We start from the raw sequence: 27,336 nt of genomic DNA on the forward strand, positions 1-27,336 counted from the left end.
GGATCCAACCTACTAAGGGATAATACTTATCCAATATACTGTTGGTATACTACCTAAATTATTAATACACAAGTGTTTTTAATTGCAATGCAATGAACTCACTTATTGTATTAAATGGGTGAAGGTAAAGAAATATTTTACCATTAATTTATTTTACAAATAAGAAAATGGAGAAACACATTAGTTAGTTTATCAGCTTTAGTATATTAGAATATTGTCTTATTTAATTAACAAAACTAGAACCATCATCATCATCATTGTTCGACTGTGGTCGAGACAATGGAATTTACTGTGTTACGCCAGACTTCACGGTCCATCATAGCATTACGGAGGTCCTGTTACTGGATGCCTGTATCCCTGGAGATACCTTCGCTACACTGGAGGTATCAGCGGGCGCATCTCCCCCCGGCCTGAGAGGGTCGGGAAACCTCTGAATCACCTCCCGTGATAGGGATCGGGGCCTGGAACCAACCCCGTGAACGAGGAATTCCCGGTAGGCGTAGGTCATCAGCCCACGTCGATCACGTCCCTGCCCTTTGTACACACTAGAACCATAATAACATACATATATACAGTATAAAATTCAATACATTTAAGATAAGAATACAAATAGTTAACAATTTATATTAATGTTTTTTTAATAACTGTTTGTATTCTTATCTTAAATGTATTGAATTTTATACTGTATATATGTATGTTATTGTGGTTGTAGTTTTGTTAATTAAATAAGACAACATTCTAATATCCTAAAGCTGATAACCCAACTAATGTGTTTCTCCATTTTCTTATTTGTAATATATATCTTGTAACTATACATTCTTGAAGGTACTCTGATAAATTATAAACTTAACAACACAGATATTTAGACATTTAATGTATAAAATAAATGTTTCATTTATGTTTAGAATGACTGTTTTCTCTTAGTTTTTACCTTACATACATATATATCCTTACACAACAGCATCTAGACTCATCAGAGAATATGACAGTGTCTCAAAATGCTAGTGACCTCTCAACCATCACACTAGTTCTATCTTTTCTCTGCTTGATGTTGGCTGGTTGAAGAAGTGGCTTCCTTCTTGTTGTTCTGCCATAGTAACCAAGTTTGTGGAGATGCCTGACATCTGTTCTGGGACTGACATAAATTTGTTCTGCTATGTCAGAGGCCTTGCAATGAGGGTTATACTCCACACTTCTCTTAGCAAAGAGAAGGGTCCTGTCAAGAGGTTCACATATAGAACCTGAAATGTAAAATAATAATTAATAAAATAAATAATAATTAATAAAAAATATAAACCTTTACAAGTTAGAATAAACATAAAACGATGTTTTATGGGGTGTCTATTTGTGTGTGTATATTTCTATTTGCTTTGCCTTTTTGCCACTATATACACATATACACACATTATATACACCGAACAGGATGCATACATGCTAACAACATATGCACACCAAGCAATATATATGAACACATCAAAAAGCATATACTGACATTATACACATCAAACAATATATGTACACATTGTATACACCAAATGACATATACACCACACTTTAGGCATACTGAACAACATGCACACACATACTAACCAAACAAAATACACATTTACATACTAAACAATGGTCACACCAAAAATATGTATACCCACTTACACACCAATGAGTAAGGGACCAAGACTTCTGGCAGTTTGCTCTGCTTGAGAAGTCATGTCAAACTAAGTAAACTTGTGGCTGTCCATACATACAGGCATCTCCTATATGGCTTTCTCTCAGCTGAGAGCTCCTAGTTTTGTGGGCTTGTGGGTGCTAGTGCCATGTAAAAGCACCCGTGCCAGTGTCACATAAGAGTGCCTGTGTTGGTGCCATGTAAAATGCGCCTGTACCAGTACCACGTAAAGGCACCTTGCTAAAAGAGACAAAATGGTGCCCAGGTAGCTCTCCAGCTGGCCAGCTTCTGTTAAACTGTCCAGCCCATAGCGGCATGGAGAATGGACATTAAATGATGATGATGATAAATAACATATACAAATATATACACCAAACAACTTGCACATTATTCATACCAAACAACATATACACAATAAGTAGTGTGTAGGCATTTATTGTACACACCAAACAAAAAGGGAGCTTCTAACTTGCTGTGCAACCTGCTGGGGGTTGCAGCCAAACCCCACCTCATATCATGTCCTGTCATTTTAAAGAAAGGAAGAACACATTGAATAATGTAGTTTTAGAGACTTAGATATTGCTGTCTAATGAAATGCAATATGCTAATGCACTCCATTAATAAACTAGATGATCACATTATACATTGTGAAAGAGAAATGTAAATAATGTTGTGAAATCATCATCATCATTATTTAATGCCTGTTTTTCATGCTGGCATGGGTTGGATGGTTTGACCGGAAACTGGTAAGCTGGGGAGCTGCACCAGGTTCCAATCTGATTTGGCATGATTTCTACAGCTGGATGCCCTTCCTAATGTCAACCACTCTGAGAGTGTAGTGGATACTTTTTATATGCCAGCAGCATGGGTGCCAGTTATGAAACACAAGCATCAGCCATGTCTACAATCTCACTTGGCTCGACAGATTCTCTCAAGTACAGTTAAAATTCATGTGCAATAAATTGGTCATATTTCTACAATGCACAAAATATTTTAACATTTTTAAAAATACAATTCCTAATACTATTTAGTTATAAAAATAGAATAGAATTTTTTTTAGACATTGAATGGTTATAGGGTGGGGGGTCAAACCAAGTGAAATAGGAATGAAAGGGATGCGTAAGTAAACAAAAAAAAAATGTGTATGTAAATGTTTTCTAGGCAGCAGACACTAAGATGTAGTTTTATGATGTTGTTTATATATGGTATTACTTGGATGTGAACTATGTATCCACCTGAATAGGATAGTATAGCAATCCATCTTAGCAAACACCTCCAGTTGATCTCTTATTTAGTTCTTCTGGCAGCAAGATAAACTGTAGTAATGTAGAATAAAGAGTTTTTTGCATGAAACATCAGCCTAGATCTAAACCCCTCACCTATCAGCATTAACAGCTAATCCAATATTTTATTCTACTTTATACACTCAGTTATTTCATCTCTATATCAGCTATATACTGGGGTACAAAGTCAATCTAGTTCAAATGTCTCCTTCAAGTCAGCTGAAGAAATCTTTATGTATATTGTGTGTATTATAAATAAAAAAAGTTAGATTATTTGACTGTTTATTGGTTGTCGCCTATTGATCGGGACATTGAAAATATTTAACTGTTTATTGGCTCTGATCTATTTATCAGAATACTGAAATCATTTGACTGGTTATTAGCTATGACTTATTGGCCAGAATATTGAGATCATTTGGCCACTTACTGACCAAAAATTATCCAGAATACTAATTTCATTTGACCACTTACTTATTGGATGTTATATCTTTTAATTATTGTGTTTTAGCTAAGATGGAAGGGCAGTGCTTCCAAACAATCTGAGACCAGGGAGATTGACACAGCTGGTAATCTGTGTAAATCAATGTCTGTAGAAAATTTTTTGTTAGAATTGCAGTTAGTTTGTGAAATAATTTGATTTTTAATCTCAAAGATAATTAAATAATTATTTCTTTTACTGTTCCATCATTTAATTACTCTCTCTCCTACATGGTTTAGAGGAAGCTAAGAAACACTTGAGAAAGCTGATCACAGAATTTTTACAACAAAAAATCAATGAATTGAAATTGGCAGTGGCTGAAAAGTTGGAAGAATCTGAGAAGATAGTGAATAATAAACTGGAAGATGCTGGATACCGTGACTATACTAAAAAAATATCAAAGAGACTTAGCAAAACTGGGAAAAGACCATCAACCCTCTGTGAACATTAGTTATATAATGGAATTTAATTTAGAAGGTAGAAGCATTCTAGTAGTATAACCTATATAAACCTATAAAATTAAACATTTCTTGTTTAGTTTTATGGTGAAGGTAAAGAATTATAATAGTTTGTTACTTATAAACAAATTAGGTAAAATATCTGGGAAAATATATGAAGTTCATGTTGTCCTCAAAGGCATCATGCCTATTATGATTAATTATTGAATGTGTTACTATTGATTATTAAAATCTTATGTTTTTTATGCCATTAGAAACCACCTGCCATTTCTCTTTCTCTCTAGCTATTCTTTTAACTTACTACTTATCTAGATTCTTTATAATACCCTCTTTTCCTTTTTCCACCGCAATGCTTGTTTTGCTAAACTTCTGTTTTCTTCTTAAAATAGAACCTATATATTTTTGTCATTTTTCAATGATAAAAGTTGATATGATTTGTCCAGAAACAGCATTAATTTTGTTGGTTTAAATTGTATTGATCTTATATACTACAGCCAATGAAGTATAATAATATTTTTAAACCAAAAGTTTGCAATTTTGTTTCTTCAGCTGTAAAATCCCCATTAATGTGTAAACTTTTTTTTTTATAATCTCATGTTACTTTTTGTTAACCAATCACAAAACAATTTTTCCTCATGAATAGATCCCAATAAATTGTTACTTCACTTTATCTCTTGTTTGTTTTTCTTCTTAAGTTATATAAAGAATAATTCCAGACACTACTCAAGTAGTTTATTCACCTATTTGTATGTGCATTCAATTATTTATCAATTCACAACAAACTGATTACAACTTTATTTTACCACCATCAATCTGAAGATGGTTGCATGCATGAACAAAAATTCATTACATTCAACAGATATTTGTCCTCATTTTGCTTGATGTTAACATAACGTTTCGGCAGATATACCCTCCAGCCTTCTTCAGGTGTCTTAACCACTATGCCATATGCCCATGGGCATATGGCATAGTGGTTAAGAGCGCGGGCTACTAACCCCAAAATTCCAAGTTCGATTCCAAGCAGTTACCTGAACAACAACAACATAGAAAAATACCTTAGGAATTAGAACCCAGGTTTGAAATTTCCCCAAGACACCCGAAGAAGGCTGGAGGGTATATCACCCGAAGTGTGTTAACAACTAACAAGATGACATATATCTGTCGAATGTAAATAATGTGCATAATTCCTCATCTCTTAAATATAGAACTGAAAAATTCATTAATATTTTCTTCCTCAAATATAGAAAATATACTACACTTTCTTTCTACACTAATCAAGCAGGTTAAAGAATATGAACAACACATTTAATTAGATAATAAATTTTCCAGCTGTTTGTTAAATCAATACACATTTCTCAATATTAAAGATCGATATAACATTTTAAATGTTATAAGTCACTCACACATATATATAAAAACAAGAAAATTGTGAAATAATGCTATTGTTCAATCTTCACAAGGGCTTGCCTGAAGATGGAGGCATTAAATCATCAGGTGAATTGTGAGAAACTCAAAGACTGTGAACACACGCACACAAATACTAATGACATGCACATATATACACATACCCCAAATTATCTCACACAGCTAATTGTTATGTGTGCATGTGCATATCAGCATTTGTATGTGTGTGTGAATGTGCCGATAATTGTTTGAATCTCTATCCATTGCACACCATTTCATCACCCCTTTGGTATTTTAATGTAGCTGAAGATACCAGAGAAACAGCTGTGTGATTATGTGTGCCAGCAGCATTCATCTGAATTTCTCTCTCTCCATCATGCACTTTTACCATCCCCTTTCCACAGTGTAACAAATTAGCAAGATAGATTTAGGAACCTGTTGTTAGCACTCTAATATGATATACATACACAGATAGCTGTATTATGGTACAGTTATTTAATAACTACATTAGTTGTTTTTATAAAAAAAAATTACTTGGTTGCATCTTCATAAATTTGGGAGGGGTGTAATCTTGTACATTTATGATGTACTTAAATACTATGAATGTCTCTTGCTATATGGTATGGCATGTGAAATTGTTAATTTGCATAATGGGAAAAGTGTATATATTTGGAGCTTTAAACATCAGTCATTGTATTTATTGCAGAGCATTGATGAAGTAAAGTGCAAGATTGCATGTTTCTACATCTGTTACGTAATTATTATGGTGGTTTGTTGAAATGTGTGTATGTTCTATAAAGTATCAAATACCATACCTGTTTTCTGTATATTATTTCTGGCTTGTATTTTGCATTCTTGCCTATCCTGAGGTTGACACCCAACATTATGCTACCCTCAGTGGAATGTGAAACTCACTACTGAGTCCGATCTTTGTTTATGTCTTGTGCTTCACATTACCTTCTTACAATATGCATGCATGTATTGAGATTGTAGTTTTTCAAATTGTTCAATGGTCTTTTGGCTAAAAAGAAAGTATAATTTTGAAATAGTTAAAATTTATTCAAGTTTCTGTATAGACTGTATCCTGAAATTAGTGGTTACACTTTACAATTTCTGTAAACAAGAAATCTCAACTTGAGGAAGCCATAATGTGAAGATTTAAGGTCTATAGTTTGTTAAATGAAATGCTAAACATTTTGCTTTATCACAGTCATTCCAATCTATATGTGCATAGTATCCTATGTACAAATAGCATCCTATACTATATTCATATAGTATGCCATATACACTATGTACAAACTGGATTTTGAATTATGTTGATATAATGTCCTAGACAATGCAAACATATTACATGTTATGTTAATACAATAAGCTATACTACCTTGATATTGTATCATATAATATGTAAATACAGTGCTTTATACCAAGTACATGTAGTGCCTTAAACCATATACATCATCATCATTTAAAGTCCACTTTCCATGCTGGTATAGGTTAGACAGTTTGACTGAAGCTGGGGAGCTACACCAGGTTCCAGGCTGGCTTGGCAGTTCCTACAGCTGGACGCCCTCCCTAACATATATGTAGTGTCCAGTCAATGTTACTGTCCTATACTATGTTGACATAGTGTACAGTAGCATGTACACACAGCATCCTATATACTATGCTACTTTAGTGATTGTATTGTTATTATGGTGCTCTGAATTGTGTCATGTTATATGTGATATAGTGACATATTTTATTCATATAGAGTTAAATACTATGAATGTATAGTGCAGGGACTATTTGTGATGGTCCTCCAAATATCTGTGGTATTGGGACTATGTATCTTTGTAAGGACACATGGAATGGATGAATTCTGTGGGTCAGAAAATGACTATTCAAATGGCCACAGAATCGTTAGCATGCCAGGCAAAATGCTTAGCAGTATTTCGTCTGCCGCTACGTTCTGAGTTCAAATTCCGCCAAGGTCGACTTTGCCTTTCATCTTTTCGGGGTCGATAAATTAAGTACCAGTTACGCACTGGGGTTGATGTAATCGACTTAATCCGTTTGTCTTTCCTTGTTTATCCCCTCTATGTTTAGCCCCTTGTAGGCAATAAGGAAATAAGAAATAAGAATACTTCTTGCTGAAGTTTAAGCAAGAGAAACTACATAAGAGCAACAAATAAGAGAACTGTGTACGCAAGAGATGAATTTAAATCAAGATATGTTGCAGTTAATGGGTTCATGAAAAGTAGAACTACTGTTTAGCAACAATTCAGCTTTTATTAAACAGACATAAGATAAAAAATGCTCCAGCCAGGAATGTCCAGTCTTTCCTTAGATGTAGTGCACCTAGGATGACATTATGCAATGTAACCTTCAATATTTTTTTGTTTTGTAAGATGGTAAGTTGCTTTTGAAAAGAATGATATACCGTAAATCCTCAAGTATAATCCGCACTGTTTTCCCAAAATTTAATGGTCAAAATCCCTAGTGCATACTATATACGAGGTTAAAAAATAAAAGTATTTTCTAAGCAATGTCCGAGTCTCTATTTGCTGTCTGGCAATGTTTATTCAGATGCATTTTGGGATGTCGGGCGCGAAAATACCTTAATCTAAGCCTAAAAGCAATGAAGTCATAAAAGAATCATCCATAACTTGCAGTAAGCAACATTTATTAAAATAAAAGTATTCAGAACACAGAATAACATGTAAAAAAAAAAACAATTTGCAAACATACCTACATTCCCATATAACAGTTAAGAACATCACCATTATTGTATTACGCATGCGCGAAAGTGTTTGTTCGACTAGGTGCTGCTGGTTTAATTACACACGACTCAAGTTAGAGAAGGAGTGCGTATTATACACAAGGTTTAGGTTTTTCAGAAGTACAGCCCCCTAAAAATCCCCTGCGTATTTTACTCAAGGGCGGACTATACTTGAAGATTTACGGTAGTTCTGTTGAGCAGTTTGAGTGAATGCTAAGAAGGCCTCATGGTATCTCATGTTCTAGTTTAGTGCTTCTCATGGTGGGAGGTGTGTGAAGGAGGATGGAATGGCTGTTCTCTTATGGTTCTGGTGAGTATTGAAAAGGGGCAGACAAAATGCCATATTTAAAAATTGAGATGACTTTAAAATTGTCCATCAGCATGGCAAAAGAAGAAAAATCATATTGATGCAAACTATATTTTATTTTCTCATTATTAAAGAAGGGTGAAACCAAATATTTCCCATAATATTTTGGCTGATAGTGTCTGGTATTTGTCAGTCTGAGAAGCACTGATCTATTGTATTGTTGATGCATCTAGAACAGAGTTCCTCAATCTTTTTGTCAAACTGGAGATGAAATATAAAATTTACTGGTGTGCCTTCATGGAAGGTTAATAAGAAACTGCTTTAAAGTAAAAAATTTACAAAGCAATTGCAAATTGCCTCAAATACAAATACAACATGTGGCCTTTTGCATCATCACCACCATCATCATCATTTAACTGGCATGGGTTGGACAGTTTGACAGGAGTTGGCCAGGCAGAAGCCTGCACCAGATTTCTGTGTCTGTTTTGGCAGGGTTTTTATAGCTGAATGTATTTCCTAAAACCAACCACCTGGCAGAGTGGGCTGAGTGCTTTTTACATGGCACAAGCACAGGCGAGGTCAGTATTAGCATAGTTTTTACAGATGGATGCTTTTCCAAATGCCAACCACTTTACAGTGTGGATTGGATGCTTTTTAAGTGGCACCGAACTTGGGGGCCCCCTTGGTCATGGCACTCACTGACCTATGCTGGGGTGAATTTTCATCTCTCTTTGATATTTATTGCGTTTTCAACACAACAAATCAACAAGAAATTCTAGCTCAGGTCAAATATTGTGGTAACTGGCTGATCAACAATACTTATACATTAAGTATGCTATCTAGATGCCATACATTAAGTATGCCATTTAGCTTAACCATATTTGTGTACATAACACAGCCATGTTCAAGACACTGAAGCTTTAGTTTGAATTTTTTATAGAGTTAATATCATCATCATTTAACATCCATGTTCCATGCTAGCATGAGTGGGACAGTACCACAAGAGCCAGCCAGGCTGAAGCCTACACTGGACTTCTGTGACTGTTTTGGCAAGATTTTTACAGCTGGATGCTCTTCCTAACACCAACCACTAAGCAGAGTGGATTTAGTGCTTTTTATGTGACACAAACACAGGCGAGGTGGGAAGTGCTTTTTATCCACAATGCATCTGGCTACTCATTGCACTACTTTAGTGCTCTATAGTGCACTGCTTGAGAACAACTGATCTTGATTATATAGTGTGTGTCTGTGTGTGTGTGTTTATAGTAGAGTGGGCTACGTGTATTGTTACTGTAGTAGTTTTTGAGTAATGTTTTGATATTCATGGTGGTTAAAATATTGATGAGATAGTGACTATGTATATTTATGTTACAGGGGTTGCTTTTATAGACATTCCTACACATGTGTGCCCCACCGAATTTGCGTCCTCATAACTTTCAGAAAAATGTATATTTTAAAATAAAATTTTCTATAAATATGTTCCAGGTGGTGTAGATTCTGTTTATATTACAATTTGTTGCGTGGTGGGAAAATTTGTGAGTTGGGTTTTATTTCCTCGTAACATTAAGAAAAATAGATATTTTTTTAAATGAAATTTTCTACAAATACCTTTCAGATACTGTAGATTACAATTGTATCAACATTTCATATGAAAAAGAAAACAGGTGGGCTCTAACTACAAACACAGTGATGAAAATTGAAATTTTGAAAAATTTGTGTCAGTATGTATGTATGGGTGTCCAGCATTATTTTCTACATTACATTCCAATATAACTGTAATGTACATAATCTGAAAAAATATTTGTAGAAAATAAAAAAAATAAATAAAAGATAGCCATTATCTGAAAGTCATAAGAAAACAAAACAGACTTGTGGGAAATTCCAATCTAATCAGAATCTACACCATCTGAAGCATATTTGTAGATAAATTTCATCAAATATATTAATTTTTCTGAAAGTTATGAGGAAACAAAGTCGGGGGCTTGACACACTTGTGTAGCTATGTTGCGTTTATATTGGTAATGTAATGACCGTGTATATTGGTGGGGCAGTAGCTGTTCTTGGTATTGTGTTAAAGTGGATGTGTCTTAGTGTGTGCCTGTGCTCTTGTGTACTGTTGGTACTGTATTAACATTGTGGTCTGCCTAGTCGTTCTGGCGGTTTTGACCTTGTAGCAGTGATCTGGTATGTTTAAATGCTTCTGGGGGTAGAGTTTCGTATCAGGATGCCCACCCACATAAGCTAGATTTTCTCAGTTCTGATGGGGGAGTTTTCCAATTTTGTTTTCACCATGACCTTCGAAATGATAGGAGTCATCTCTCTATGGAAAAAAAAATGTTTTGAAGATTTATGATATTTTTTTCACTTTGCCTCTTACCTCCTCACCCCACTTCGGACCCAATTTTGGCCAATTTTTTTGGCTCTACGGACTTAAAAACCATGCGAGAAGTCATTCCTGTAGAAAAATAGTAAATATTTTTAGATGAAAATGTGTGAGATTTAAGGGAGATTTGGCACATTCCACGTCCACCTTCCTCGTTTCTTTGTTACTCCCACATGCATTGATATATTTCAATATTTTTCTCCCCATAAACACATTTTATGTAATGGTGAAGAGGAATTAACACATAAGTGGTTCAATACTGGGATATAAGCAACAAAAATAAAAAAAAGGAAAAAGTAATCTAAATTTTTAAGCTCTCACCTGAACCAAGCGAGTGTGAGCGTGTGTGTAAGAAAAACATACTTACAAACAGAAAGGTATGCTATCAAAATATATTATCTTTTACAACCCCCTTTCTTTTAAATTACTGTGGTTAAATCCTAGCATTACTAACAATAACTCTGAGCACCTTTCAAACTCCACCTGTCTAACACCCGTGGACATGTTTACAAAGTCAGAAAACAGCACAGCTCCCATGACATTCTGAAACACTTTTTCACGCTAAGAGTTGCTGAAGTATGGAACAAACTGCCGGCATCAGTTGTTAGTTGTCGAAGCACCGCATCCTTCAGAACTTCCAAAATCAGGTGATTCGCCAACACTACACCTGATTTTCTCCCCTCCATACAACGCAAGCATGTATTTGACTCATACACTGTTCACTTTCCAGACATTTCTACATTACTGCATATGCTTTATGCACTTTTGACAAGTTGTGGTGCAAATGAGCACCGTATACAATAATTTCATTATTATTATCATTAACTTTATCAGGCTCTCTAATATTATAAACAGAAACAAGCCGGGAAGGAAGGGTTTGAAAAAAATCGTAATTTTTCAAAAATTGTTTTTATAGCGTAAATGGGTTTATAGGGAGAAAAATATTGAAAAACATCAATACATAGAAAGACGAGGAAGGTGGTCGTGGGATGTACGAGAAACAACAGCAAACTCTCCCTTAAATCACACATTTTCGTTTGAAAATATTTACAATTTTTTTCTTACCTGTAAAGGCTTTTCCCCGTGGTTTTTGAGTGCGTAGTGCCAAAAAAATTGGCTAAAATCGATCTGGAGTGGGACAATAAGAAGGATGAAGTGAAAAATAAATTAAACGTTTTTCCAAAGGGCTTTTGTTTAAAAAGATGCTTCCCCTACTCATCTCGAAGCCATTGTGTGTGTGTGTGTGTATATATATATATATATATATATATATATAATATATATATATATATATATATATATATATAAATAAAACAAAATGGGAAAATCCTCGTCACAACGGAGAAAATCCAAGTTATGTGAGAGTCCTGATCCGAAACTTGACACAAACACATTCATACAGGAGAGAAGCCATTTCACTGTCATATATGCAATAAATCATTCTATAAAGGAACTACCTTAACTAAGCAGAAATTTACACAAGAGAGAGTGTACATCTTTGCAGTATTTTATGGTAAATCATTCCCTCAGAATGATACCTCAAATACTCACAAATGTACCTATACACGAGAGGCCATATGACATAAAATCTTTATTATGATCAAACAGATCGTACATAGAAAAGGGCATTACAAGACAAACAAATACAAATATGTTAAATGAGTTCGATTGGGCATTATGTTAAAAATTTGCTCAGAAAATATTTTATATAACGATTAATTTTTACCTTAAACTAGAACTTTTTTTAAAAAACAAAAACAAAGAAAGAAAACGAATAAAAGTTCAAAAAGATCGAACCCGGCAGCCTATAAGGCCCAGCGACTATCTTTTCCTTTCATCAATGATTAAGCTGGGTTACTAACACCCACCTTTCTCATCACATCCTTCCATCGTTTCTCGTATTCACTCGGTGGCAGGGTCTTCCTCTCCAACCCCATCTTGCTCTTCAGATGGTATCTGAAGTAAGACAGCAAACCGGAGCCAGAGATGAAGGACCCTGTCACAGAACCTTCCATTCTAGTCCTCCAAACACACGCTTTCAGTACTGCAACCGTACAGTAAAAATATGCCTTACCTTCCTTTGAGAGTCCAGTTGGTGGTATCATCTTTATTATAGATCCAGCTGATAGCTGTACTCGTTCCAGATGCGATAGCAGGTGTTCAACGTAACTTATCAAGCTGGATAGCTTCCGACATCGTACAAAAGCGTTGGACAATTTCATTTAAATACGTCAAGTTATCTCCCTTATATTTGTTGTCATTAACAACAAAGCATTTAAAAAAAATATTTCAGGTTATAAACACGTCAGAAATATCTATCCTCTCGCTTCCTTTTTAGTACTTTATAGAACCACTTTATAACTACTACCACTGTCTTTCCGCCATGCACTCTTTCACAAAAAAAACTTCAACGGACTCGACGGTAAGTCACAAACTATAGCTTATACACACACACAGTTAATAAAAGCACACTCTAAAAATATAGAGCAGGAATTATTACAACAAAATTTTATATCTTGGACATAGAGTTACCCAAGGTTTCACACCCACAAAACTAAAGCTTTGTGGACAGCTCTTTAGGCTCTATATGAATACAAAATTTTAAAATGTCTACATCGCAGACGTGAGGAAACGCTCAGAGCTTGGGGAATACGAAAAAACGTTAATGAGTACGGGTTATCTCCCTTAAACTGAGAGATAATAAAAATTTTTTTAAATGGCCTAATGATCAAACGGGGAGATCCAATTTTCTAGTAAGTAGCATTTGAAGTGGATACATTTAGAAAATACTTCTTTACGGCTGTTTAATGCGCCAGGCTTCTTAAAATATTTAAGAATTTTGGCTCTGTCCGCGATACAGATTTTCCATTAATACAAAATCAGGTGATTCGCCAACACTGCACCTGATTTTCTCCCCTCCATGCACACGCAAGCACGTATCTGACTCATACACTGTTCACTTTCCAGACATTTGTACATTACTGCACATGCTTTATACGTACTTTTGACAAGTTGTGGTGCACCTGAGCTCTGTATACAATAATTTCATTATTATTATTACACGGGCCCGGAAAATCAATTAATTTCCACTTGACATCACTCGAAGTCCTTTGATCTTTGAGGTACCACTCATGGCGGGCCAGGGACGTGACAAACCGTCTTTCTGGAACTCTGAAGGAGGACTAGTGGTTAAAAAAACGTTTCTTGAACGAAGTACTCGCCGAACCAATATATTTATAAACATCGATGTGGCCCTATTCGCACTCCTGGCAACATACGGCTCGGGGCTGGTCATCTCATCGGTGTCGAAGATGAATGTTTGGTCCTCAACTGAGGTGGCGGAACTGGGAATGGCAGATACCCCCTCCAAGTCGTTGATTCTTGATAGATCATTATTTCCAGGTGCGGCGTCTATACTGGTCACTCTATCTGCATCTATTGTTTGTTCATTATCTGTGGCGGTGGTATCGAGATCTTCGGTGACGCTCTCTGAGATGCTGGTCCCGGTTTGGTTATTATCTCTGGGCGTGGCAACTGGATTGGTGTGAGACGTGGTTAATCTGCTGTCCGATGTTTCATTACTGTTATTACAGATATTAGGTCTAGGTATCGCATTGGACAGTTATTACATACCCTTCAAGAGGCAACCTGCCTCTTCCCTTGCATTGTGGATACTTGATAAAGTATTTTTTATGTTATGCAAAGGAGGAGGCAGGTTGCTCTTGTAGGGTATATAATAACTCTACAGTACGATTCTCAATTCATATTGTAATGTTTTAAAAATATCTAACATAGTTAATATTAAAATATAGAAACGTATTTTTTCGAAAAATCTTTCTTACGAAGTTACCTTAGCCTTATCTCCCCTTCATTGTTACCTTATTCAACATTTCAAATAAACTCTTTTATCACTGTACGTTTTTTTTCAATATTTTTAACCACAGCACGTATTTTCTCTCTCAATTCTGTAATATTAACAACTATTCTTTTTTTTTTAATCCTTCCGCTTAGACTTATTTCACACAAACGAATATAATGCTTTTTAACTAATAATAAAACTTTTTTCCCCATTATATTAACTTAATAATCACTCCCCAACAACCCTAAATATTTTTGTCTTTTAAATTTCAAGTAACTTATATAAAATTATACTAACTACTTATATTTCTTATTCTAGAAATTAAAAAAAAATTTCTTTTTAATATACACCATAATTTATTTTCATTTTTTTTCATTGTATACCATGCTTTATATGGAATGTAAATCACTATATTGCTTATCTTCATATAGAGAGATTATTTTTTAAAACATTTTCTATATATATATAAAAGAGGCTTTGGGTCAAAATTGTGTGCACATTTTGCTACGTCAGAGGTTGGCAGCCAGACCAGTGGTCGGATCGAGCTGAAAATTGACACAGGCATAGAAGGCGTGATGAGGCAGAGAGTTGAGTAGGTTAAACTCGCCATCTGGAAATATGCTGTTGCTATGGTGAAAAGAGTGATTTTTTATCGATTCAAGGGGGCTCTAAGCCCCTCCAGATTGGTATCTAACGCTCAACAGCATGCACTTTGGGCTGTTGTGCTTTATAATCATGAATTTTGTCGCGAAATTCAGGCTACTAAGCAAAGATTTTTCATTGTTGAAAAAACGAGTTTTCTTTTAATTTTTTTTTCTGATCACATTGTAAGCCTCTTCAGGAAAAGAAATTACATCTGCATGTAGCCCTTGAGAAGGGCTATAATTCACATTTTTAGTCGCTGTGAAATTTTGCTTTTAAGCTCGAAAAAAGTTTGAAAATTAAACAAAAATGTTGAATTTTTCCTGGCACGTAATACTTCAAATGACGTCATCGTTGTGAGATGCAACTTTGCTGCAAAAGCATTATCGATTTTTTTCACGGCTGCATAAACTTATGAAACCAAAAGCGCTAGCAAGCTCATGCAAGCTGCCGATAACTAATCTTTCTTTTTATAAAAGTGAAAGGATTTTGTCTGTTTATTTCTGCTGTCCACTTACGACGGTAATTCAATTGACTAGGAAAACTACGTATACATGATGAATATCCAATACCAAACTATCTTAATCTACATATTTAAACTGCATTAAACTTTACCTATTCTGAGTTACTTGAAAGGTGATGTCCCTTTCCCTCTCTTCTGTTTGTTGATACCTTTTTTTTAAAACTTTGATATCGTTGTTTCACTTTAAGTATGCTTATTTACCCATCCATTATGATATTTCGACTACTATCCATTGTTTCAAATACGTTTTAGCATTGTCATTCTAGCCTTTTTTAAAAACTCACATATGATTCGTCCCAACGAATCAACCTTTAAATAAGAGTTTTGCTTCCACTAGCGAAAGCTATACGTATCTTTCAGGAAGCTCCATAACAGTTTAACTTTATGCAGCATTCATTGTTAGTTTATGTGCACGCTATGTGGGAAGATAGAATGAAGGGGCTTTTGTTAGCTTTTCTCTCCGAAAAAGAAAAAAAAAGAAACTCGCAGAGGGGAAGTTTCAACATTTTCGTTCAATTTCCTTACACCATTTATGTGGCTGTTTCTGACAAGAAATTTCGCTTTCGTGTAGAACAACTATATTTTGTAGTCATTATCCGTAATCTACTCCCAAAACACTTCAGTAGCTCTACTTTACATCGCTTGCAAACTTATATGTTCAATGATCATTAAGAGTGCAACGACCTCCATAATAACCAGCCTTCAGTTTGATTTTCCGTTCCTAGGTTAATCGGAAACAGATTGCCGTGCTACACATAAACCTTCTCGGTAGTTCAATTATTTGGTGAAAAAAATACCACGAAAGCAACTTAAACTGTCCAAAGGACGGGTGCGTTTGCTAGTTCACTTATATTTCATAATATCCGTTAGCCGCGTCAGTTATAGTTCATGCACAACTAGACTCAACACTACCTAAGCATGTTTTTATATTTCATCTTTCATAATATTATGAATATCTGAATATGTTATATGACACTCACTCCACCTAGACTTCTGTAACAATATAATATCCTTCTGATTTATTCTTTTTGATGTATTCTTCTTTCGCACTGAGGAGAACAGTAATATGTAAATAATTTAATTATGATTTTAATTAAATTAATTTTTGATTTTTTTCCATGTTTATTACATGTTAATATTACCATTGGAAACGATCGTATGCATGGATTAAAATTTTATAAGACTTCTAACGCCCTCTCTTCTCCTTCTTTAACTGTTTGTTGAGTTTATATGGGATACGTGCTCTATAAATGCTCATAACAAACCTTATACTTGTAGCATTTTCATATTTAAAAATAATACTTACAATAGTAAGCTACCGATGAAGAATCATTAGAAATCTTTGGAACCCTGCAAAGTAAAGGATGAAATAGAACTCATATATATAATAATAATAATAATTGTGTACAGTGCTCAGGTGCATTACAACTAATCTAAAGTGTATATATAATCGGCGGATTTCGGAAAGCATGAGGGCCTTAAAGGATGCAGTGTCATGGCAGTCAACAACTGACGCAGGCAGTTTATTCCATGCTTCAGCAACTCTGAGCGTGAAAAATGTTTCCGAAAGTCATGGGAGCTGTGTTGTTTTCTGACTTTGTAGGCATGTCCACGTGTGTTAGACACATGGAGATCAAAAAGGTGTTCAGTGTTGTTGTTGGTGAGGTGGTTGATAACTTTGTGGGTGTTTACCAAGTCCGTCGCCAGACGCCGGAGCTTCAGTGAATCCATGCCCAGGGAAACAAGGCGCTCAGAATATGGTAGGTGTCTGATGGAGGGTATGCGTTTGGTTGCACGTCTCTGGACAGATTCCAGGAGGTCAATGTTCTGAGCAAGATAGGGGTTCCAAACCGATGATGCGAATTCCAAGTGTGGTCGTACCATAGCTGTATATAGTTTTAAATAGATGGCTGGAGAGCGGCTAACAAAAGTCTTGCTGAGTGATGCCAAGACACCCTCGGCCTTCTTGACAATTTTAGAGATATGCTTTGTCCAACGCAAATCACTGCTGACAGTGATGCCTAGGTCACGCTCGCAAGAGGATTTCTTGATATCAGTGTTGTGGAGGGAGTATGTGAACGCAGGGTTTTTTCTCCTAAAATGTATGGTGGTACAGTTGCCAGTCTGTGATCCATTGCTGCATTGTGTCTAGGTCTGATTGCAGGAAAGAGTTGTAGACATCAGGATCTGTCCTCTTGATTTCAAGGTACAACTTGATGTCGTCTGCATATTTCAATACTGTGGCATTCTTTAGATTGGCATCTATGTCATTAATGTATGCCACAAACAAGAGGGGACCAAGAACAGATCCCTGTGGTACACCCGATGACATCTCATATGGTGTAGAGTGCTGTCCTAGAACTGTGACTACCTCCTTTCGGCTGAGGATGAAGGATTTCAACCAGTTAAAAAGGTCATCCCTCACACCCATTGCAGAGAGTTTCACCATAATCCTTTTGTGTGGCACAGAGTTGAAAGCTTTAGCAAAGTCAAGGTAGACAACATCCACCCATGAGCCACTGTCAGTGATCTGAGTAATGTCCTCAAGGAACTCGACAAGCTGATCACTGCAGCTGGAGTTAGGGACAAATCCATATTGTGAGGGTCGGATGAGACTGTGAGAGTTCCAGAAGTTCCAGAGTGTTTCTCTGACACACGATTCCATCAGTTTTGCAATACAGCTAGTGAGACTGACTGGGCGATAGTTGACAGGTGATGTGCGGTCGCCCTTTTTGAACAGAGGAATGACACTGGCAGTTTTCCACTGCTCCGGACTAGCACCATTGTTGAGACAGTACTGGAAGAAAATAGAAAGCTGGTGTAAAAGGAAGTACCTGCCACGTTTGAGAAGCAGGTATGTAACTCCATCGAGACCAGGGGAGGCATAGTTGCGCTTATTTTGAAGGTGACGTCGCAGCATTGCAGGTGTAAATTCCATAGTTGTTATGGAATTTGCTGTTAGTGATGGTGAAGATGGTACATTTTGACTTTCAACAGTGAATATGTTTGCATAGCACTCGGCAATGAGTTCTGCGCATTCCTTGGGGTCGTCAGTGATCTGGTTTGTGTGAGGGTTGCGAAGAAGGCCCACTGGAGAGTGAGGTCTATGCTTTGAATGCACATATTTCCAGAAAACCTTGCTGTCAGGATTGGCTGCTATGCACTGTTCAAATTCAAGCACTGCTTTTTTTGTTACTTGCTTGAGATGGTTGGAGGATTTATTCCGCTTCTTCCTGTTGGCGTCTGATTTATGCAACTTGTATTCCCGTTCAGCAGTCCGACGTTCCTTCCTGGCAAGTCGGACCGCTGAAGTTTCCCAAATTGCCCTTTTGGGGCGGTTCTTCTTTTTCTGTTTACGTGGCACTGATGCTGCACATGCTGCCCATATTGAGTCCAGGATACTCTGGAGTATAGCATTCACATCTCCAGAGTTGTAGAATTCACGCCAGTTTGGGTGCTGTAGTTCAGTGTGGTACAGGTTCCAATCTGCTCTCTTCCAATCGAAGGAAGCAGATTGGAGATGGTTCAGGTTTTTGTTGCCCGCAAGAGCCAGATTGGCGATGATCATAGCATGATCAGAGTCACCTAGAGGTTCCTCCGTAGTGCAATTGATAACCGCTTCAGGAGTTGTGGTGAAGAGCAGGTCCAAGGTGTTGTCGCCTCTTGTTGGAGAGGTGACTACTTGTGACCAGTTTGAGTCCAGCACAAGCTCAACAAAATCGTTTGCACTCTGTGGCCAATGGAAGGTTTCCCAATTGATCTCAGGATGATTGAAATCGCCTGCAATAAAAACATAAGTGGCTGTTTTCCTGGCAGCAGCTCGGAGGATATTGCAAAGCTGTGTGTCCTGATGGTAATTTGGGGGACGATAAACAACGCCAAGCAGGAGTGTTGACATGGTCATACGTACGTCACAGAAAAAAACTTCTTGTGATTCGTTCAAATCGGCACAAGGAATTACCGAAAAATTTGAACGAACGTAGACCATCACACCACCACCACGGCGGTTAATGCGGTCCTTACGGAAGAGGTTGTACCCCGTGATGTTGAAAACTCCATCACAGAGTATCACATATGTATGTATGTATGTATGTATGTGTGTGTGTGTGTGTGTGTGTGTGTGTGTGTGTGTGTGTGTGTGTGTGTGTGTGTGTGTGTGTGTGTACACAGACATGACAGAAGTAAATAGACACCCCATAAAACATCGTTTTATGTTTATTCTAATTTGCAAAAGTTTATATATTTTTTATTTGACATCTGGTAGTTTCAAGTAACTTCTATTGCATCACTTGCTGCACTTTTCTGCGGGAGAGGTGTGTGCAGCATTTTTCTTTTGTTACGTTTGGGGAATATTGTATTGTATTGTATCAGTAACTTTTGTCATGGGGTTTAGTTTCACTATTCTGTTGTATTAGTGTTTGCATTGTGTGTTGCTTGTGCAGTACAGGTTGTGTTCTTCTATTGGGTATCGGGCTTCTATGGTACATATTATGGGGTTTGTTCACTTTATTGAGTACTTATTGTATGAGTTTATTCCTGTATGATTTTGGGGGAAGTGTTGTACTGTAGCATGCGTTAACCACTTTACTGTAGTCATGGTTATCCGTCTCTCGCTCGTTTTTGGTTTTATTATTCATTTGGACAGTGACATTAAAAGATGGGTCGGCCTTTACAGGGTTTATTTTGACAAAACACCGCATCTGGACATGTGTTGAAGTTTCTTTCGAATTGTGATTACCCGGGGCTCACTGGACGAGATTCAGTACTATTACTTTCTCCTTTATTCATTGTTCTCTATTTCTAGATTTTCCCCCCTAACACTGATCATAGTTGTTCCTTTATAGTTCAGAGGAATGAGGCTCGTTGCCTCTTTGGTTGAAGACATTTAAATAATGTATGTGTCCATGTGTGGGTAGAATAAACTTTATAATTATTATTAGTGCATAAGCAAGAAACTGGGAAACAACAGTGTGCATATGTACAGAGGATTTGTAGAAATATGGATGCATATGTGACTATAAGTTTACTCACAGTTTTTGTATAGAGGTATTGCAGTCCACGTGTTTACATTTTCATGCACGTTTTGCTGTGGCAGCGTACCCGAGTGAAACTATTATATATATATATATATATATATATATATATATATACCAGCTGCATCGCCAAACTGATGGAATCCTGTATCAGAGAAACCCCCTGGAACTTCTGGAAGTCTCACAGCCTCATCCAGCCGTCACAATTCGGATTTATTCCTAACTCCAGCTGCTGTAATCAACTCATCGAGTTTCTTGAAGATGTTACCCAAATCACTGATCGCGGATCCTGGGTGGATGTTGTTTACCTGGACTTTGCTAAGGCTTTTAACTCTGTGCCACACAAAAGACTTATGGTGAAGCTTTCTGCGTTGGGTGTAAGAGACGAACTCTATAACTGGTTAAAGTCCTTTATTTTCGGCCGAAAAGAGGTTGTCACAGTTCTAGGACAGCACTCTTCGCCCTATGAGATGACATCTGGTGTGCCGCAGGGATCTGTTCTTGGCCCCCTTTTATTTGTTGCATATGTTAATGACATAGATGCCAACTTAAAGAATGCCACAGTGCTGAAATATGCAGATGACATCAAGCTGTACCTCGAAATAAAGAGGTCAAATCCTATACACTATGGATCTCTATTGCAAGCAGACCTGGACACAATGCAGCAGTGGATCATGGACTGGCAACTCAAGCTGGCTGTGGACAAATGTACCACCATGCATTTTGGGAGGAGAAACCCAGCGTCCACCTACTCCCTCCACAACACTAGTCTCAAAAAGTCTTCAAGTGAACGTGACCTGGGTGTTATTGTCGACAGCGATTTGCGTTGGACAAAACACATCGGTAAAATTGTCAAGAAGGCTGAGGGTGTCTTGGCATCACTCACCAAATCCTTTGTGAGCCGCTCTCCGGCTATCTATCTGCGGCTGTATATAGCTATGGTAAGACCTCACCTGGAGTTTGCATCGCCGGTCTGGAGCCCCTATCTTGCCCAGGACATCAATCGTCTGGAAGCCGTTCAGCGACGTGCAACCAAAAGAATACCCTCCATCAGGCATTTGCCATATCCTGAACGCCTTACCTCCCTGGGCATGGACACATTGAAACTCCGACGTCTGGCAGCTGACTTGGCAGACACCCATAAAATTATCAACCATCGCACAAACAATAACTCTGAGCACCTCTTCAAACTCCACCCATCTAACACCCGTGGACATATTTACAAAGTAAGAAAACAGCACAGCTCCCATGACTTCAGGAAACATTTTTTCACGCTGAGAGTTGCTGAAGCGTGGAACAAACTGCCGACATCGGTTGTTAGTTGTCGGAGCACTGCTTCCTTCAAGACTTCCATGCTTCCTGAGATTCGCCAACACTACACTTGATTTTCTCCCCTCCATACACCCAGACATTTCTACACTACTGCATGTACTTTATATGCACTTTCTGACAAGTTGTGGTGCACCTGAGCACTGTATACAATAATTTCATTATTATTATATTATTATTATTATTATATGTAACGGTGGACTTAATTAGTGTAACAGCATATTGTAAGATGTGAAAGATGAACAATGCATGAAGTTTTAAGGAAATATTTATTTTTACCGGTTACATTATACAATACCTTGCCTCGACGGGCAGGTGATAAAATCGTAAAGCATGCGAAGTAAAGATAGATATAGATTTTCCTTGCATAATTTGTGTTTGCGTTCTCGTCATTGTTTAGTAGCAATTACAGAGAGAGAGAGAGAATGAGGTTGTAAGAGAACAGAATTAGAGCTAGTGTCTTTCTTTTCCCCTCTGGTCGTTTGTCTGCCTGCTTCCATGATTCTAGTGGTCGGTTCACTAACTGATGTTAGCTCTCTCTAAACTCAAGAGTTTGTCCCCAAGGTGACTAACTCAGTTGTCTCCAAGTCACTAACTGGTTTTTGCTTGTGGGTCTTGCTTTTATAACTATCCAGAAGGATAGACATATCGTTGAGAAAAATGGGCTTCGTTGGTGGTACTGCGATATCTCTATTCTAGCTTTTGGTGAAGTAGAAATGGTGAAGGCATTATTTCGGCCTAGCTAAAGGCATCTGGCATATGTAAAACTGCTGTCACTGAAAAAAAACAAAACAAAACATTGTTCCACCGTGAGAAGAGTCCTATTGAATGTTAATTTAAATCTGGCTATGGTGGATCGAATCCACTTCATACCTGCAAGATGCACTACATATATATATACTCCATATAAGAAAAATCTTTCGGTTTACTGAGATGCCTTGTATTAAAACATGATCTTCTTTCATTGTTCTTGTGGCTTCTTCATTCCTGCTTCGTGATGGTTTCAGATTTGATATATCTTCCCAGACAGCTCACTATCCTTCCCTGCACGCATCCGTGTGTGGGTTATATAAACTTTATAATTATCGTTGATGTATAAGCGAGAATCCGAGAAACAGCAATATGCATATGTATAGAGGATTTGTAGAGATATGGTTGCATACATCATAAAATGTTTACTCACAGTTTTGCAATTTTGGTACAGAGATATTGTAGCCCACATGTTTACATTTCCACGCATGTCTTGCTGTGGCGGCGCATATGAAGGAAGCTATTTTTTTTATATTATTATATGATGAAAACTCTCAGCTCATTTTGCTGGGTATGATGGAAAATGTTAGCTGTTCACAGCCAGCAGACTAAGGTGACGCTTGCTTACTGGCCATGCTTCAAGAACCCTATGAAGAATTCTTGCAGTGACACCAGACTTCTTCACATGCTTCAACAATGGTTCCACGGTATTTTTTATATACCACCCTAAGCTGTTTTCCTCTGTTTCTATACAATCCTGGCAACTGATGAAACCTTTCTCACCCTCCCTATCCCCATTCAGTTTTCTTTCAAGAACCTTTCGAATACTTTTCTTGTACTATTTGGGACACTCTTGTAACGAAATGTGAATATCTTCTCTGGACCTTTTGGGGGTGCGAGAAGCAATCACTTTCCGTTGCTTTAATAATCCAGATTCTACCAGTCAAAGAAACACAAAACGCAGACGTAAATAATATATATCTACTTTATTCTCTTATGTGGTAACAGATAATTGGTGTATCTGGCATCCCTTTGGTATAGATGTGTCTCAGCTGAACCTTATCGCTGTAGAATAAGAAAGTGTTCAAATGCAAAACGACACTTGTCAAAGATGGCGTCCGGAGAAAGGAAGATGATGTGGTCGGCAACAATTTGGTTAAAGCCTTCGGCCGACTGCTATCAAAAATGGACAGAGAGAATATACGTGTTGTACCTTCGATAGCCATGTCTCAAGTCGATGACTGCTGCTGGTCAACGTCCTACGATCCCCTTGCCTCGGCTAACTGCCACGTAGGCAAATGGTCCTTCTTCCGGGGCTTCGCGCATGCGCCGCTGTATAGCGTCACTACAGAGCTCCACCCCAGTGCGAAGCACGACACAAAATTCCCTGTAGTGACTATAAAACTCAAGGTGGACACCAGATAACCAAATAGCACACAATATAATAAAAATGGCAAAATTTTACATCATACATAAGAAATTCACCAAAAGGAAAAAATACTCAAAATGAGCAAAATTCAAAAGTGCATGCATGAAAGTGGATACGTCACAAAGTAAAAAGCCTTCCGCTGACCAGCGGAAGGAAAGCAAAACTCACAGTTAATGTACCTAGGCGAAATTAAATCCAACTCCTCTAAAGGTGGTTGGTCCTGCGAAATAGCAGTTAAATCAATTGCTGCAGGAGAGGAAATGGAATCGACAGATAGATCGCTAGTAACACAAAGGCAAAAGTGCAAGCATGCTGGTGTGATGCGCGACACAGATAATTTTCTCTGTTAATTACGTGACCAACAGGGGTCTAACAGGGAAAAGAATTAAGCTAACGCAAACGTGTTGCAAAAACAAGGCAATACACGTGCGAAGCAAAGGCGCATGAAATGCAATAGGGCTTGCCAGACCGAAAAAACAGCAATGAATATGCCAGTGGTTGAGCGATTATATGCCTCGTTCGTACAGGAACAAAAGTATGGCATGTCGGCGCGTTATAATGGACAAACAACCCTCTCTATGTATACGTGACCCCTAGGGTCTATAGAAATGAGGTGTGTCCACAAAAGGCAAATTTAGCATGGAAAAAACAAGCGAGAAAAGCATGTGTGACGTATGTATGTGAGAGAGATAGCATTTATGTGTGTGTACGTGTGTGCGACAGAAATACATACAAGGTGAATGCGAGCAAAAATAAAAATACAGCGCATAGAAAAAGTCTCTCAGGGCTATCTCAGACAATGGAGTTAATTTACCAGTCCGTAATAGCCTGATGCACAATAGCAGTTCGTTCTGTAACAGAATGTTGAAATCACAAATGCAGATGCCGGTTGAACACAATGTGTAGCGGTTGTAGCTTCGATGCTGTGACAGGTTAAATCGTTACAGAAGAATCTCGCAGATAGACTGTGCTGTAAATCCTTGGCGCGCTATGCACGAACAGCGTGAAAGCTAAAGTTCCGCGAGTTGCTATGTACATCTTGGTCGACGGTGTTGAAAGGCGACGGTGGTGGAGGCGACTGTGGTGTGGACTTGAGACAACATTGTTCTTAGTGTTGATGGCGACGAAGATAACGACGACGTGAAGTTCTAAGACGACGATGATGATGACGAAGGCAGAGAAAAAGCATCGATGATATGATGGCGTCCGTCATTATGTTGAAGAATAAAAAAGAGGCTCCTTCTATAACTGTTTGTGGTGACAGGAAAACAAATCGTCGAAAGATGAATGCGTAGAGTTAATCGTGTTCCGACTTGCAGAAAACTGGATTTCTTTGTTGTTAAGTGATCTCTGGGTTTAGACCAGAATCACGTCGGGGGTCACCAGTGTAACGAACTAGTGTGAATATCTTCTCTGGACCTTTTGGGGGTGCGAGAAGCAATCACTATCCGTTGCTTTAATAATCCAGATTCTCTACCAGTCAGAAACAACAAGACGCAGACGTAAAATATATATATCTACTTTATTCTCTTATGTGGTAACAGATAATTGGTGTATCTGGCATCCCTTTGGTATAGATGTGTCTCAGCTGAACCTTATCGTTGTAGAATAAGAAAGTGTTCAAATGCAAAACGACACTTGTCAAAGATGACGTCCGGAGAAAGGAAGATGATGTGGTCGGCAACAATTTGGTTAAAGCCTTCGGCCGACTGCTATCAAAAATGGACAGAGAGAATATACGTGTTGTACCTTCGATAGCCATGTCTCAAGTCGATGACTGCTGCTGGTCAACGTCCTACGATCCCCTTGCCTCGGCTAACTGCCACGTAGGCAAATGGTCCTTCTTCCGGGGCTTCGCGCATGCGCCGCTGTATAGCGTCACTACACTCTCATTTCATTTTTTTGTTTATTATTATTATTATTATTGAGTGAGAGAACAGTGCATGCCATCAAAGTGACACTGGGTTAAAATATACAAAGCCCAGTATACCCATGGTGACTACCCGTCTGATAATGATACACCAGGCACATGCATTACAACCATATGTGCGCGACATGGTGATATCATGTCAAGATAAACAGCACATGACCTTGCAAGTGGGGCCCAGTTAGAATTTTCTTTAGGTTGAGTAGTCTAACCCGCTCAAATGGTCCCTGAATAAGGTTTGTTTAAGGATGTTGAACGAAAAACCCATATTTCCAAAGGTGAATTATCCAAATCCCAAAGAATTCCTCTCAACTATGGCTATGATGCTTCCCCACTACTTCTGTTCGTGATCAGAGATAGACATATCATCAGCCACTAAGGGACATGCTCAGCTGGTTAAGGTCAAACAAGTGACAAGCAAATCTGTGGTATTGAGCAGAATATTATCATTATTATTATTATTATTATTATTATTATGGTTATTGTTATTGTTGTTGTTGCTGTTGTTGTTCTCCTTGGTACAATATGAAGAAGTTTAACTGTATAAGAATAAATTTTGGGGCATATTTTCATACAGGAAGAAAACAGTGAAATAGAAAATTCAGAAAAAGAAAAGGTTTGTTGTTAGTTTTTCCTCTTTTTTCTGATTTTCATCTATTTTTTCATCTGTTTCATGCTTTAAGACAAGTTTTAGAATCCAGTCATCAGAGTTTTTCAGGTAAGTGTTTAGGCCAATTGTGGCAATCTTCATTGTCAATTCAAGTTGTAAAAGTCCACGGCCACCCTCTTTTCTTAGTAAGTAAAGTCGTTCTACATCTGTCTTATGGTGGTTCATTCTATTCTCCTGACAATCCTTGATGTCTCTAAGTGACAAACTTTCTGCAGGAGCTCTACTGGGCATTCTATTCCAGTCTCCTTCAGCCATTTGTCTATATCTTTGCTTACTGTTTCCCACACAACAATTATTATTACTGTTATTTTCATTATAATCTTTCAGTTCTATTTCCATTTCTTGCTGAGTGTCTTCTTGACACCTAGGGCAGAAAAACGCACTGTATACATATGTAGGCCATTAAAATAAACACCAGATTGTTCATTTACAAAGTC

The 27,336-nt window shown here is 37.5% G+C and overlaps 1 protein-coding gene and 1 long non-coding RNA gene across 4 annotated transcripts in view; one reads left to right on the top strand and one right to left on the bottom strand.

Moving 5' to 3' along the window:
• Window positions 1-4,555, top strand: part of LOC115216806 (coiled-coil domain-containing protein 189-like) — a 48,451-nt gene extending 43,896 nt beyond the window's left edge. For all 3 annotated transcript variants that reach the window (XM_036506653.1, XM_029786386.2, XM_036506654.1), the window contains one exon: window positions 3,667-4,555. In XM_036506653.1, coding sequence (XP_036362546.1) covers window positions 3,667-3,878 — 212 coding nt within the window. In that variant the 3' untranslated portion in view covers window positions 3,879-4,555. The remainder of the gene's footprint in view (window positions 1-3,666) is intronic.
• Window positions 1,180-12,946, bottom strand: LOC118765131. Its single transcript, XR_005000984.1, has 3 exons — window positions 12,812-12,946; window positions 6,105-6,310; window positions 1,180-1,241 (listed from the first exon to the last, which is right to left on the bottom strand). It is a non-coding gene; the product is annotated as an uncharacterized LOC118765131 (long non-coding RNA).
• Between the last annotated feature and the right edge of the window lie 14,390 nt (window positions 12,947-27,336).

This window comes from Octopus sinensis, linkage group LG10, assembly GCF_006345805.1.
Source record: "Octopus sinensis linkage group LG10, ASM634580v1, whole genome shotgun sequence".
NCBI classification, from domain to species: Eukaryota; Metazoa; Mollusca; class Cephalopoda; order Octopoda; family Octopodidae; genus Octopus; species Octopus sinensis.